This window comes from Eulemur rufifrons, chromosome 28 (assembly GCF_041146395.1).
Source record: "Eulemur rufifrons isolate Redbay chromosome 28, OSU_ERuf_1, whole genome shotgun sequence".
NCBI classification, from domain to species: domain Eukaryota; kingdom Metazoa; phylum Chordata; class Mammalia; order Primates; family Lemuridae; genus Eulemur; species Eulemur rufifrons.
In genome coordinates, this window is record NC_091010.1 from 58,501,329 (window position 1) to 58,517,385 (window position 16,057).

Sequence of the window (16,057 nt, forward strand, 5' to 3'; positions counted from 1 at the left end):
AGAATTACTGGTGACAGAACCAGCTCATGATAGAAAATTCTCAACATATGGTTACTTGATTACCCATGGTCAGGCATTCCATCTTTACCATAACCCAGTGGCATAGCAGAAGTAGAGGTGTATAATTTTCTACTGTAGATAGGTATGGCCCTTGACGTGTATATGGAGTCTGCATTGCGATTCTTTCACGTTGGCTTGCCATAAATTCCACATGCTACTTTTTCCAACAGTGATACCACCAATAACTATAGTGCCTACTGAGTCATATGGCCCTAGCTATAGGACTGCTTGTGGTTTAGACTTGACCTACAACAGAGCTACTTCCTGCCCCAGCTGGAAAGAACTGGCAGCTTTTGATATGTTCCAGAATATGGACTCAAACAGTATTCCTAGAAGTGGAATATGCCATCTTCAGAACACAAAGAAGCCTAACAGATCATATGCTTTCTTCTTTGTAATGATATTTATAAGATGCAATACCTGGTCTTTTAATTCTGAAGATATCTCAGATTGTTCGTGACCACTGGACCCCCAACTTGTATGGAAGGTCTCTGAATATTTGTACATTTAGTTCTTGCTCATTTGGCCCTATTAGCATGATGTTCTTAATGTAGTGGAACAGTGATGTAACACATGATACCCAACCAGATCAAATATATTTTGACTATGCTATGACAAAAGAAGGGAGAGTTAATATCATTCTCAGGCACAAGTGGGAAGGTGCATTATTTTTCATTACATGTGAATGCAGACTGTTTTTGATCCTCTTTTCTGGTTAACAAAGAACACATTTGACAAATCAGTGGCCATGTTAATTTGCTCTAACAAAGATATATATCTTGCATGGTGGCTACAATTTGAGCTACTACTTGGTAGTAGGCGATTGCCATCCTTGAGGCTTTAATTTTCAGGGGCCAAACTGATGATTTAAATAGAGATTGGATGGGATCCATTATCCTGGCATTCTTTCGATTCTTTAGGGTGATACTTATTTCTGCCACTTACTCCCTCTGGAATGTAATAGTATTTTAAAATTTATTGTATTATCCAGAGGATAACAGTTCCAGAGGCTTCTATTATGATAATCAAGGACCAAATGTGGTAGGTGTTGTGCCATTTTCCAAGTGTGTTTATTCCAGTTATACATCTAGGGACTGAAGACATGATCACTGGGTGGGTCTGTGAGCCATGGACCCATTTTGATCTGGACCTTGTTCAGGATACCATTTATTTTCTCATCCTCAGAAAGGTGGAGCTTCAGGAGGGATTTTTCAACAAGTAAATGAAACCGCTAGGTAACTTGATGTATTAGAAAGTATTGAGAAGAGATGTACACATCCGACAAAAAGTTGGGGATGAAATAGAAGATATACAGAAAATTAAGCAAAAAAAAGTGAAAGGTTGACTTGGGAAAATATAAAGTTGTTTAAGAATGAAAATATAATCATAGTTTATATTTGCATGGGTTATCTGTGAATAATATCATATAATAAAAACTGAATATTAGCTGGATGCAGTGGCACATGCCTGTTGCCCCAGCTAATCAGGAGGCTGAGGTGGGAGGATTGCTTGAGCCCAGGAGTTCGAGGGTAGCCTAGGCAACATAGCAAGACTCCATCTCTAAAAAACAAACCAAACACTGAATATTGGTCCAAACAAAATTATGATATAAACATACATGGAGGATGGAGGGAGTGGAAGTATGTGTGTGTGTATACCTATGAGCTAAATCTTCATCTAAAGAAGGAAGTCAGGCACATGTTCTGAACCTAAGAACTAAACATGCTAGTTAGAATAAGGAGGTAAATACAAAAAGAATCTCTTTCCAACTATTTATTTAGAATTAAAAGTGCTTGCCTCTGTGATTATGGAATAAACATTGGGAAGACAGGGAGCAGGGAATTTTTTTTTTGTGATTAGCTTTGTTGGATTATTTTTACTTTTGAGCTTTGCACATGTTTATATTTAGTTAAAAATAAGAAAAAAAACAATTTATAATAGTACAGAAGTTAAATGACACACAAATTAGTGGGTCAGAGATAAATGTTCCAAAAATATCTAGGAAAATTGGTATGTGGAAATATACTTGGAAATGTCTGGAAAATATGGTATATGGGAAAAATTAAATTAGATGCCTAAAACATATGCAAAAATAAGTTCCAAATAGATTGAAGACCAAAATAGTAAAAGCTAAACTGTAAAATCTTTACAAGAAAATTAGATTGTCTTTAAAATCTTGAATTACAGAATACAAGGCACAAATAATAAGGAAAACAATAAATTTGACCAGGTTGATGGACACACTTTCTGTAAAACAAGATTCCATAAAGCAAATGAAAAGAGAAGCCACAGCATGGGAGAAGGTATGGTAATGCATGTAAAAAGCAAAGAATTAGTGTCCAGAATATTTAATCAAGAATTCTTTAAATTATTATGAAAAAGACAAAAAGCAAATATAAAAATGTACAAAGACTTGAACAGTGACTTCACAGAAGGGTAAAACAAATAACTATAAATGTGAAAAGATGCCTGGACTCACCAGTAACTGGAAAAATGCAAAATAAAGCCATTCTTCAGATTGGTAAAAATTAAAAAAAGTCTAATAGAGCTACATTGCATGTTGCAGAGAATGTGAAACAAGAGGAACTGTCATAGACAGCTGATATGAGTTTAAGTCAATACAACTTTTAATACTTTGGGGAGCAAATTGGCAAAATCTAGTAAAATTGAAATTGTGCTTTTCTTAAAACTAGTAATTTTTCCCTTAGAAATCTACCTATAGAAACTCTCAAAATGTGCACAAGATGTGTATAACAGTGACTACACCAACATGACTTGTAATAGGAAAAATCTGAAAAAAGGCTAAGTGACCACTGACAGCTTAATGGATAAATATTTGGCATCGTAAAAAAAAAAAAAAAAATAATGGAATGCTCTAGCATGGTTAAAATGAACACATAGTATCACATAAATTTATAAATTTAAATGAGTTGTTGAATTGACATTTTTCCAAATAAGATATACAAATATCCAATAAGCACATGAAAAGATGCTCACCATCACTAATCATTAGGGAAATGTAAATCAAAACCATAATGAGAAACTACTTCATAACAATCATAATGGCTATTATCAAAAAACAAAAAATAACAAGTGTTGGCGAGGATGTAGAGAAATTGGAACCCTTGTGCATTGCTGGTAGAAATGTACAATGGTGCAGCCACTGTGGAAAACAGTATGGCAGTTCCTCAAAAATTAAACATAGAATTACCATATGATTTAGCAATATCATTTCTGTGTATATACAAATGAATTGAAGACAGAGACATGAATATTTGTGCACCCCTGTTCATAGAAGCATTAATCAAAATAGTGAAAAGATAGAAGCAATCCAATTGTCTATAAACAGATGAATGTATAAAGAAAATGTGGTGTATATATACACACAATGGAATATTATTAGACTATGAAAAGGAAAGATATTATGACACATACTATAGCATGAATGAAACTTGTGACTCTTGAAGACATTATGCTAAGGGAGTAAGTCAGTCACAAAAGGACAAATATTGTATGATTCCATTCATATGAGGTATTTAGAGTGGTCAAATTTATAGAGACAGAAGGTAGAATGATGGTTGACGGGGGCTGGGAGAAGACGAGAATTGGGAGTTATTGATTAATGGGCACAGAATTTCAGTTTTGCAAGATAAGGAAAGTTCTATAGTTGGATGATGGTGATGGTTGCACGGCAGTGTGAATGTATTTAATGTCACTGAACTATGTACTTAAAAATGATTAAAATGATTAAAAAACCCAAGGCAAAAACAACAAAAAAAATTGGTTGAACACAATAAGGAAGTTGCAGAAGGATCCATATGGTATGATACCATTTATAATAGTATAAAGTTTTACAACTTATGAACAAAAACCTATATATATATATATATATATATATATATCATAAGCAAAGAAACATTGAAAAGCAAATATGGGATAGTGGTTGCTTCCAGTGTTTCCGAAGAAGGAAGAAATAAAGAAACTTGAATTGGGGAGGGAGTACTCAGGAAATTTTAATCATATCTGTAAAGTTTTCTTTCTTTAAAAAATCTCTAGTAAGTATGGTAAAATACTGGGTTTGACAAATCTGATAATAGTCCATAGGTGTTTGTAATGCCATCCTTTAGACTATTCTATGTGCTGAAAAAATTTCATCTTTCTTCGAAAAGAGAGTGGCTTATAGAATTAGAAGAAATCGTCAAAAGTCCCAGTTTTTAGTTCATGCTTGTTTTTATTCTCTCAGCTCCTTTTCCTGACTCACTTCTTAAATGGTTGCTCTGAGTATTTTTTATAGTTCTCATCTTGAAAACCTGCCTTTCTTCCCTCCTTCTGCTTATCTGTGTTGGATGCTGGTCCAAATTATTTACCGTTTAGCCCCAGGTATACTCAGGTTATTAGGTCATTGTCTTTTCTGGACTCCAGTGATCCCAAAATGATCTGGAAGAGTCTTCCTCTTTCAATATTGGTTTCTGGAAGTCCTACTCTTTCATCTAACTCTCTTTTCTGTTTAATCTCTTTGAAGCATATTTGGTTTTCTGTAATCCTGTTGTTAGAAAAACATAATCAATGGAAAATTTAGTAATCAGTGGTTGTGTGTGTTGGGGAGTGTGTGTGTTGGGGTTGGGTGTAATGATTGAAATCTCTATCTGCCCTAACTCATTAGCTAACTCTAACATTTCCATCTTTTTCCTTTTCAAAGCCTGTGCCCTTTATAGATCACCCCTCCTCCCCAAGTAAGAATAATCTTGCAGAATCCCATTAATATACTCTTATAATATCAAGAATTCATAATCCTAAATTATGGAAAAACAAAGGTAATCAAATGGACCTTACACAAATTGCTTAACTTCCTGTAGGTCTAATTTTTGGCTTCTAACATAGGGTAATGCCTGCTCAATCAACTTCACTGGACTCTTATGAAGACCATTTTAAGCTAAGTAGACAAAAGCACTTTGGAAGTTTTATAGTACTACCCATATGTAATACATATTTCTTAAATTAACTCTAACATGTAAAATTGGCAGACTATTAATCTTCATGCATACACCTCTGTAACAGTATTTCCTAAAATGTGATATTCAGAGCATTGACTCTTGGGATGTTCATATGTATTATGTAAAAAGTGCTTCTTTGGACAAAACATTGGGAAAATACTGGGTTAAATAAAGTTAAGTTAGGTTTCTGTACCTTTGTATTCTCTCTTTTTTGAAATTATTTAATAATAGGCAACTATACATTGTGAACTAAAGAGAGAGATTATCCACACTAAGGAATACCTTTTTGGGGAGGGAATTGTGTTCCTTGGAATATACTTTGGGAAATACAAGTCAAGATGTATTTTGTCATTCTCAGTTTTTCAGCTTCATTTTCGAAACTATGATTTTGGTTTTTATAATTCCTTTGATCTTCACTAGGAAGAATATTGAATTAAAACTAAATTTTTCTTATTATTAGTGTTATAGACATGATTACTTAAATAGGAAAACAATAATTCATTATAACTTCAACTTTTACAATTAACTTTATTTAAGATTATTTTCTTGTTCCATAAGGCTTCTATACTACCTAAAATAATTGATTTGTTTTTAAAAATCTTATTATACCTATGACCTTTTATTAAATACCAAGGCTTGCCTTTCGTTATGACATGTCTAAGAAGACGAAATCTAAAATGGTGTCCTGTGAGTGTCCCTAGTCACTTATTGCTGAATTATTTGAAATCTCAAAATATATGTTAGTATTTATATCAATTTTGAGGTTATATTGAAATGATACACATTTTTCCTGTTTTCCTTTCCATAGTTTTTATATAGCTCATGGATTATGTTTTTCAGATTTTATGTAGGTTTTGCAATTGAAATCATTCCTCTCTACGTAAAAAAGTTTTTCTTTTGAAATATCAAATAATTAATGTGATTTAAATGTTTTATTCTGATGATTCCATTTTCAGGCATTCTTTCAGTGAATAGTCTATATACCATTTACTTTTGTATGCATACATGTAACATTTGATTTAGTATCTAACTTTTCAATAGGTGTGCCCTATTTGACTTTGATGTGTTTTACTATTTGAACCTTAGTATATTTAATAAAAAGATCTGTCATTGAAATTATCTTCCGATATAAAGTACACCTAATTTCATTCCTTTCTTTTCCTTTATTGTCACACACTTAAAATTATTTGTGAGAATTTTAAGCAAGAGTTATTTTTATTTAAGGAATAATGCTAGTTGAATAATGATGCTAAATTATAGGTCATGGAAAATTTATGAAAGGCATTTTTTTTTGCTCCTGATTTTAAGTATTATATCTTTAATTTGACCAATTATTATTTTATATTTTTTGTCTTAGTTTATTCTTTTATTTCATTTCATTTATTGTTTTTCTGTTTTCTTTTTTCTAGCTTGTGATGAATGGAAAATATTACCAAAACCAAATCTTCATAGAGATGTCAACAGATTTGGACACTCTGCAGTAGTCATTAATGGGTAAAAGAAGTACATTTCGAATTTTTAAAGGGTCAAGGATATCAATTATAATATCCTCATAGTCTGGTATTCTTTTTGAAAATTTTCATTGGTACTTAATGGCACTGGATTTTATATATCCATGCTGTACCATGGAATACATTTTGGTTCATTAGTCATATTCTTCATTCTTTTTTGTTTCATGTGTTTAAGAGGTAGGGTGTAGTCAAAGAAAATGTGCTGAGAGATAAAACTTCAGATACCCTTTTAAGCCATCCTGCCTTCTTTCCCTTTCCAGAATTCAGGTAAGGAATGATTCTTCTTTTAAAAATATCAAGCTGAAATGATAGGCTAGCTCCATATTTCTATCAAGGAGAACAAGAAAAGTGAGAAGAATTAGGTTATCATTTTGGTTTTGTCATTAACTAAATGTGTGATTTTTGACAAGTCTCTTAACCTATCTGGACTTTAATACTCTTATATCCATTGGGAAATTGGACTTGATCAGTAAGTTACCTTCCCCCTTTAAGTTAATATAATTTTTCTATTTCTATAGCAAAAATTTAGCAATTTGGACACAAGTGACAGTAAACAATATGCTAGCTAATTCATTAGCTTAAAATTTGTAATTCAGATTGATCTTTTACCACCTTATCCTAATTATGTAAAAATTCTCTACTATCATCACAAAATGATTTACCACAATGAAACTGTGTAACTCGTGCCAATTGGCTGTTAAAATATAATAAATAAAATTCAGTGTGAAACATGAAACTTCTATTTGGTTGAGTTTCATTTTACTTTTTTACATGATAAAAGACCCTCTTGAGGCATTGTTCTGACCTTTTCCATTTATTATATTAATAATATTTCTAGAAATAAAAATTATACTGTTTTGAGGGTATCTCAAACTTCTTTGGCACTGGTTAGCATTAATTTAGTATTGTCTAGGCTTCTCTTTCCAAATTGAAATTTTGAAAATCCTTTTGATTATTTTACTCTTGGTCTTATTCTTTTAAAAGAGTAAAATACTATAAGACTTCTATGTCTAATTTCTAAACTCTATGTCTATATTCAAAAATTATAATTCTAGATAGCAGTTCTAAAATGTATCTTATTATCTATGTGTAGCTGTTATCTATTTCTTAAAACATTGTTTCCTATCTTATTAAAACAGTAGTTATTTTTCTAATCAAGGAAATGTTGTATATAATCCTTGTTCCTTTTCCTTTCTTACATTAACACTAAAATAGACTTTTTGTTTAAAGACTTAATGTTTTCTTAATACATGAAGATTTAAAGAATATTTCACGTTTTACCTGTAAAGTCTCCAAGAAATCTTATAACAATTTATTTGATATTTTCACATCATATTGTATGTTAGAAATATGATTTTAAATAACAGTGCTGATATGTATTTAAAAATAATATAAAATATATACTTAAATTTACATTTATTTTTAAAATTAATTCATTACACAGAGACTTTTAATACTGTTTCTTCAAGTTTCTTGTTTTGTTTTTCATAGGTCCATGTACATATTTGGGGGATTTTCTAGTGTCCTCCTTAATGATATACTTGTATACAAGCCTCCAAATTGCAAAGCTTTCAGAGATGAAGAACTTTGTAAAAATGCTGGTCCAGGGATAAAATGTGTTTGGAATAAAAATCACTGTGAATCTTGGGAATCAGGGAATACTAATAATATTCTTAGAGCAAAGTGCCCTCCTAAAATAGGTAAGGTTTTTTTACTTTTCCATCCTTCAGGTGACAAAATTTCTGTATTACAGAAATAAAAATACATTCTGCTTATAAGAATTACCTTAGTAGCTTCAGAAATGAAAAATTTATAATACTGTAATTAGGAATTCTAATGTTTGAACTTATCGATGATTAAAAATTTAGTATCTTCATTAACTATTTTTAGTTTTATTTTTGAAATCTACGTATGTTATGTATATAAATATTTTATATGTAACTTGGTTATATAAATGAATTATTTTACAAGTTAAAAATTCTTTCAAATACATCCTTTCTAAAAAATATTGTATACTTCAAAGAAATAAAATGAAGTAATTTATTTTGCATTTGTTATTTTTTCTTCCTGAATTATTGCCAAGCCACACCATAAAGTTAAAAAATTCTTCTAGCATTTGATAACCAATGTTCTAATTTTATATTCTTTATAGAATGGTGAATAAATAAATCAAACCTATGAAAAATTTCAGTTAATATTTAATTAATTAATTAATTATTTGGATAAAAGTTATTTACTTTAAATGGGTGAGGATTTTCATACATTTTTGATGCTACAATTAATAAATGTATTTTCAAGTTTTGTTTATCTATATTAACTCAGATGTTTCTAAATATCTTTATCAAGAATGATAAGCAATTAGCTCTGTGATATTTTCTTTTGGATATAATAAATTTTGCTCAGTAAAGTATGTATAAGTCCTTTTCCCGTCTCCAAATGTATAAATTTAAAATGGCTATAGGATCTTTGTGGATTGAATAATTAAGACAGAGGTAAAATATAATCTAAAATCCTGTAAACACAATTAAACTACAAAGTCAACTTTATACTGGAGAACTCATTTTGATATTGAAGGTCATTTTATTTTTTTGATTAAAAAATTTCTTAGTGGTTCTTAAATAGATATTTATAAATGTGTGAATTAAGAAGTGTAACATTTTTTTAATCCTGGTGTGTTCTGCCTCCCATTTGTATTATAGCTGCTACTGATGACAGATGTTACAGATACGCAGATTGTGCCAGCTGTACTGCTAATACAAATGGGTGCCAATGGTGTGATGACAAGAAATGCATTTCGGCAAACAGTAACTGCAGTATGGTTAGTATTTATGGGTAAATGGTGATATAGTTAGCATTGCTGCTTTATAATCATTAGCTTACTGTTTAACAGCACTGTATAAAAAAGCACTTTACACATTAAGACATTCAGAAAATATGTAGGGAATCATTCACTTCTTGGTAAATTTTAATGTCAGACTGTAGCTTTTGCTCAATTTTGTCAGTTTATATTCCATTTTGAATCCAGTAACTTTTACTTCTTTTCATGAATGAGACTGGAAAAATTTTTCCAGAACGGATTTAAAAAAAGACTATCGGTATAAACATTGTCTTCTGTGCTGATAGCAATAGGATTATATATATAGGTATTGGAATAATTTCCCCTGGATTCCAGTGAGACATATATTAATGGTGGTATGGTCTAGTGTTTTGTTTACATACTTTGTATGTAAGTTTAACCTGAGGTTAGTAGTGGTTTCCATTTTAACTGCCTTTGGATTAGTGATTCTAAACTGGAGACATTTTTGTCCCACAGGGGACATTTGGCAATGTGTGGAGATATTTTTGTCTGTCACAACTATAGGGCTGCTATTAGTATCCAGTTAGTAGAGGCCACGGATACTGATAAACATTCTACAATGCATGGAACAGCCTTCCTACAACAAATAATTATCTGGTTCAAAATGTCAATAGTACTGAAGTTCTACTTTAGATGAAGAAGAACTGTTAAAAAAATGTTAAATTAATATTTATGGTAGGTGAAAATGAAATTAAGAGCATCAAAAATTAAGATTTTAAATGAGTAGCATCAAGACATTCTGTGTTTTTTAGATATCAACAAATTTAAAGGAAAAATTTTAAAAGTAGTATTTCTTAGGATATGGATACTGAATTTAGTAGTATTTATGGATACTGATAGAATCGTTTTTATGTGCTTAAAAATGGATAAAGTTATTTGTGATTAAAAACAAGCATTGGGTGATATTACCTTTCTTTTTTTTTTTTTTTTTTTATGCTTTTGACTGGTTATATCCTGGAGGGGGGAAAGATGATTAACTTAAGTCTTAGGAATAGAATTCTAATAAATTATAGGTATAAAATAAATTCTTGCTTATGTAGCTGTAGTGAGTAATTAAAATAGAGACTAGATTGCTGGATTTAAATCATGGCTCTGCTATTTACTGACTGTATATATCACAGGAGAGTTGCTTAACTTTGTCTCAGTGTCATCATTCGTAAAAAGGATAATAATAGTACTTGCCTCATATTCTTGTTATGAGGATTAAAGGAATTTATACTTAGAAGAGAAAAAAAGATTCTCTTATGGGGTTATAGCTTAAATACAACTAAATGTACATATAGATTTTAAACTAAATATAATATACATTATTTTTTCTTTTTCTGAATTTTTATTAATTAATAAAAGTACTTGTTTTTTAAGATAGCAGACAGAGGTATAAGGTAAAGAAAAGAGAATTTGAAACTAAGTACAAATTTTGATTGTATCATCTAAAAATTTTCTCCAGTAAACAATATTTCAAAGTATTTAAATTTTATGATTCTAATCTAAAATAATATTCAAAACTTAAAATGGAGGAAAATTTGCAGTTACTGACTAATTAGATGGAACCATTTTGCTTTCATACATATTCTGTTAGTTTATACTTTCCAGTGATATAAGTTGCTTTAATAGCAAGATGTAATTCAATTTTATAAAAGAGTTTTAACATTAATATAACATGACTATGCTTTGAAAATGTAAATTACATTTTTATATTTGCATTAATATTCATTTAATGGGAATTATTTAGTGGAAATGAGAGTTAAATAAATAAAATAAGACATGGAAATCAGGGACTTGTATTAGGATTCTTCAGAGAAACAGAACCAATAGGCTTTGTGTATGTATGTATGTGTGTATGTATATATATATGTGTGTGTGTGTGTATATATATATATAGATAGATAGATATAAATGAAATTTATTTTAAGGAATTGGCTCATGTGAGTACGAAGGCTGAAAAGTCCCATGATCTGCCATCTGCAAACTGCAGATCCAGGAAAGTTAGCTGTGTATGTAAATTCCACTCCAAGTGTGGAGGCTTGAGAACCAGGAACACAGGTAGTATAAGTTCCAGTGCAAGAGCAAGAAAAGACCAATGTCTTAGCTCAAGCAGGCAGGCAGAGAGAGGAAATTCTTCTTTCCTCTGCTTTTTTGTGCTTTCAATCCTTCAGTGGATTGGCTGATGCCCACCCACAATGGGGAGATCATTCTGCTTTATTCAGTTTACCAATTCAAATGCTGATTTCGTATAGAAACACCCTCACAGATATACCCAGAAATAATGCTTAACCAAATATCTGTGTACATGTCCCAGTAAAGTTGTCACATAAAATTAGCTATCACAAGTCCACTACTGGTCAACTTGGCACCCATACATGTCTCCATAGACCATACTTATTCTGTAAATAGAGATAATAACAATGTCATAATTCCACCTTAACATAATACAGCTTTCCTCTGTACTACTGAAAATACACCAATCCCTTTTAGAAAAGTACTTGAGTGATGTAACATTAAATGAAGAATTTATGCTAGTGAGCCCACATCAATAAATTTTACCTGGTCCAATTTTATGTTCCTTTATTATCTCACACATTTAGTATAAATTCCCACACATGTTCCCTGGATTTCTCTCTGTACACATTAGAAAATTTAAATAGTTCTTTTGGAGTACAATGCACCTCATCATGGGTCATATTTTGTACCTCACTTTTAGAGACCTGCTGGGACTTCAGTCGTGCTATAGATCTAGAAGCAAAGAGGGGTGAGAGTGTGGGTCCTAAGGAGAACCATCATTGTCCTGCATGGCAGCTGCCTCAGAAGAGGCCATTACAATGCAGGATCAAGCCACTCATATGGAGGTGGACAGGCGAGTGACCTTGGTGGTGAGCAGGGTGCTACCTCCGGGGGTAGGGAGGCCATTTCTTCTGGGGCTGTAAAGGCCACTTGTGCTGGGGACGAGGAAACCTCTTTCTCTGGCAAAGACTCATTAGGATTCAGGGGCTCAATTTCATCAGCTTTACAGGGACTTCCTGTACAACTCTATCTCAACTTACAGAATCTTATTCTTTCCTAATTAGTGCCTTCAACTTAACAGTAGACCTCTTTTGAGCCTGAGAGTTCAACTTGTGTTGTAATTCAGCCAGTGGCAGTATGATGTTCTGTGTTTGATTTTCAGCAATCTCAGCCCTGCAGCTATAGCAGATGAGGGTCTCTTTCAGGAACACATAGATATAGGTCATTTATACAGAGGCTGAGCTGATGATTTGAATCCTTGAGCTCATCCTTTCTTTTACCACTTTAGTGCCATTAGGAGGAAACAGCCAACCTTATATTGATTAGTTTTCCAAAAATGTTTGAAAGCATCATATTATATGCACAATCACCCACATCTTATAAGTGGTTTATTAGGTGTATCTGATTCAGATATTTTACATATCTACTACTAGTTCATGCTGTGGATTATCAGTGCTCTCCTTCTACTGGAAATAGAATCATTAGCCTCTTAAATATAATCAGATTAGTGAGCCAGTTCCAGAAACGCACCAGGGGTGGGAAACCTGCAGCTACCTTAAGTGTGGCCTTTTGACTGAATCCAAATTTTATAAAACAAATCCTTTATTAAAAGGGGTATAGCAGAGAATGATGAAGCTTTTCCTGACTCCTTTGGTGCTTAAAAAAGAATGATACTGAAATCAGAAGGTTGCAGGTTCATCAGCCCTGTGTGTCACCAAAATCTGATGTCAGGATTTTCCAGAGAAACAGAACTGGTAGGAAATCTGTCTACCTATCTGTCTACCCACAGTGAGATTTATTATAAGGAATTGGCTCACATAATCATGGAAGCTGCAAAGTCCCATGCTGTGTTGTCTGCAAACTGGAGACCCAGGAAAGCCAGTGGTATAAATGCTAGTCCAAGTCCAAAGGTCTGAGAACCACAAGCACCCATGGAGTAAATTCTAGTCCAAGGGCAGAAGACTGATGTCTGAGCTCAGCAGTCAGGCAGAGAGAAAATTTTTTCCCTCTCCACCTTTTTATTCTATTCAGGCCCTCAAGGGATTAGATGATGCCTACCCATATTGGGGAGGACATTGTACTTCACTCAGTCTATCAACTTAAATGTTAATCTTATCCAGAAGCACCCTTACAATCATACCAAGATATATATAATATATAGCCAAATATCTGAGCACCCTGTGTTCTAGTCAAATTGACACAAAATTAACCACAGAACCACAATGGAGAATGTTAGTTAAAAACTGCAATCAGATGTTATTTTAAGCTTTGTTAGATAACCCTGAGTTAATTTGTGTTTAGACATTGTCTTAATCCTTAAGGCTTTTATAACAAATGCCATAAACTAGGTGGCTTATAAACAACAGAAATTTATTTCTGACAGTTCTGGAGGGGGTAGGAAGTCCAAGATCTAGGAGCTAGTAGATTTGGAGTCTGATGAGGGCCTACTTTCTGGTTCATTGGTATCTTCTCACTGATTCCTCACATGGCAGAAGGGGAGCTCTGGTTTCTTCAGCCCCTTATAAGAGCTCTAATCACGTAAATAAGGATTCTCTTATTATGACAAAATCACCTCCCAAAAGTCATACCTCCTAATACCAGCACATTAGAGGTTAGTTTTCAACATGAAATTTGGGGGACACAAACATTCAGTTCATAGCAGATACTTACAAGTGTTAATACACATATATAAGTGAAAATACACATATCTCAAAAATTGCATTATGTAAATTGCTATCAAGTATTCGTTTTATAAAGTAGCCTTTTGCTTTATGTTTTGTTTTTTGATGATGATGTGTTAGCATGGAAAGCATTGGGTGAGATAGTACAAGTGAGCAGATGGTACTCATTTGTAATTTAGAATTTTATGTAATGTGTTTTTTAGACAGTTTTATCAGTATGTCTAGTGATTAAACTAAACCAAATGCTAATAGATACAGAAAGGTCTATGGGATTTTAGTCTAAATTATGTGCATTAATACCTTATTTTATTTAGCTATATTTACTGCAAGTTGCATATTGAGTGCTCTAATAGGTCAAATAACCTGCTTCATTCTTACAGATTTGCATTTTAAATTTATGTCTCAATATATTAGAATGAAAATCAGTAGAGCAGTGGTTACTCTTCATAGATTATTTACTGATGTGTATCTGGTTCATTAGGCCAAAAATGCCCACTATATTTCAGAATTAACAGTCAGCTTTCTTCTATCATTGATTAACTTGGCTTGGTGTGTTATTGAAATATAATTTCAACTATTGTACTTGTTCAGTATCAATAAATGACTATATTATTCTTAATGCAGAGCAGTAGAGTTATTTGGATAGGGACTATAATGTTGCCATTATTGTTCTAAGACCAACATAAAGCTGTTATTGTTTCTCTTATTCCAACATGTGTAGCCATTCTCTTGTCATTTTTATAGGTTATTTTATTTATCTGATAATTCAAGTAAATTTATTTTTCAGTTAGCTGGCAAATGCTTGGAACTATGATCATCATATAGAACAATGCTAAGATTTATATGCTATATGAAAACAAAAGGCTATGAATCAGAAAAATAATGATAAGAAAGTTTATATGTTACTAATGAAAAGTGTGGTAGTTGAAAAAGTCACAAAGTAATTTGAAATTTACAAAAATGTATCTTTTGTGATTTTTTAGGATGAATAAAGATAAAAATTTTATCTGGATAATTTTTATCTGTCACCTCATAGTAAATGTAATTTACTCTAAAGAAATTAATGACTTTGGAATGGAGGTGACTGCAGTAAGTTTTATGAAGGAAAGCATAGTAGTTTATAAATAAATATTTGGTGGATGATATTCAAAGTATCTAAGCAGATAAAAATTGCTTCAGTAAATTTTATATGTGGGATAGTTATAACTTGATTTTAACTTTTAGTCTTATTGAGTGAAAATAAATATCAACTCTTTTACATTAGTAGGCCTGAGGTAAATATTTATACCTGGAGACAAAAAAGTAAAAAGATTGGAGTGGGGCTGAGGGTGCAGCATTAAGCCCTTTGTATTTTTTTTCTTCCTAAAGTAGAGCTACAGGAAGAGGTGAGCCAAAAATTTTAATATCTGATTTTCATGAGGTAGATTTTTTCATAGGTATTGATAATATCATATGAACTATCTGAACCTGGGGGTATGTGAAGAACTACCACAAAAGTTCCTATCTTCCCTAATTTTTTTTCTTTCTTTACCTTTAACCTCTCAGTGCCAGAATTGGTTGAAATATGATTACATGATTTAGTGGGTTTGGAAAAAAGGTAACTTTTGCAGGTTCTTTGCAGCCTTGATGAAGGAAATGTGACAAATACATGCAAGAGAAATATCAATTAACCAAAACCATTATTTAGTGTCCATGGAAGTAAAATTAGTTTGAGTTTTTGTGAAAATAATTTATCTTTTCAGATTGTATTGGATTTTCATAAAGTATCTTTTTAACTTTTATAATTTATCATTTCTGCTTCATTCCCAAGGGTTTGCATGATAGTATTATTAAGACTAAAATCATTTCTTGTCATCATTAAGGGCAATGACTTTGTACATTGACTTTATTTATTGAATTGGAAGCCTATTTTCAAATTCACTAGAAAAAGTTTTCATTGGGTGGTTTGTTTCA

The 16,057-nt window shown here is 31.9% G+C and overlaps 1 protein-coding gene across 1 annotated transcript in view; it reads left to right on the top strand.

The window, feature by feature from the left end:
- Positions 1 to 16,057, top strand: part of ATRNL1 (attractin like 1) — a 563,691-nt gene that overhangs the window by 119,722 nt on the left and 427,912 nt on the right. Inside the window, exons 11-13 of the mRNA XM_069459886.1 lie at positions 6,464 to 6,548; positions 8,057 to 8,265; positions 9,265 to 9,383. Of these exons, the coding sequence (XP_069315987.1) occupies positions 6,464 to 6,548; positions 8,057 to 8,265; positions 9,265 to 9,383 (413 nt within the window). The remainder of the gene's footprint in view (positions 1 to 6,463; positions 6,549 to 8,056; positions 8,266 to 9,264; positions 9,384 to 16,057) is intronic.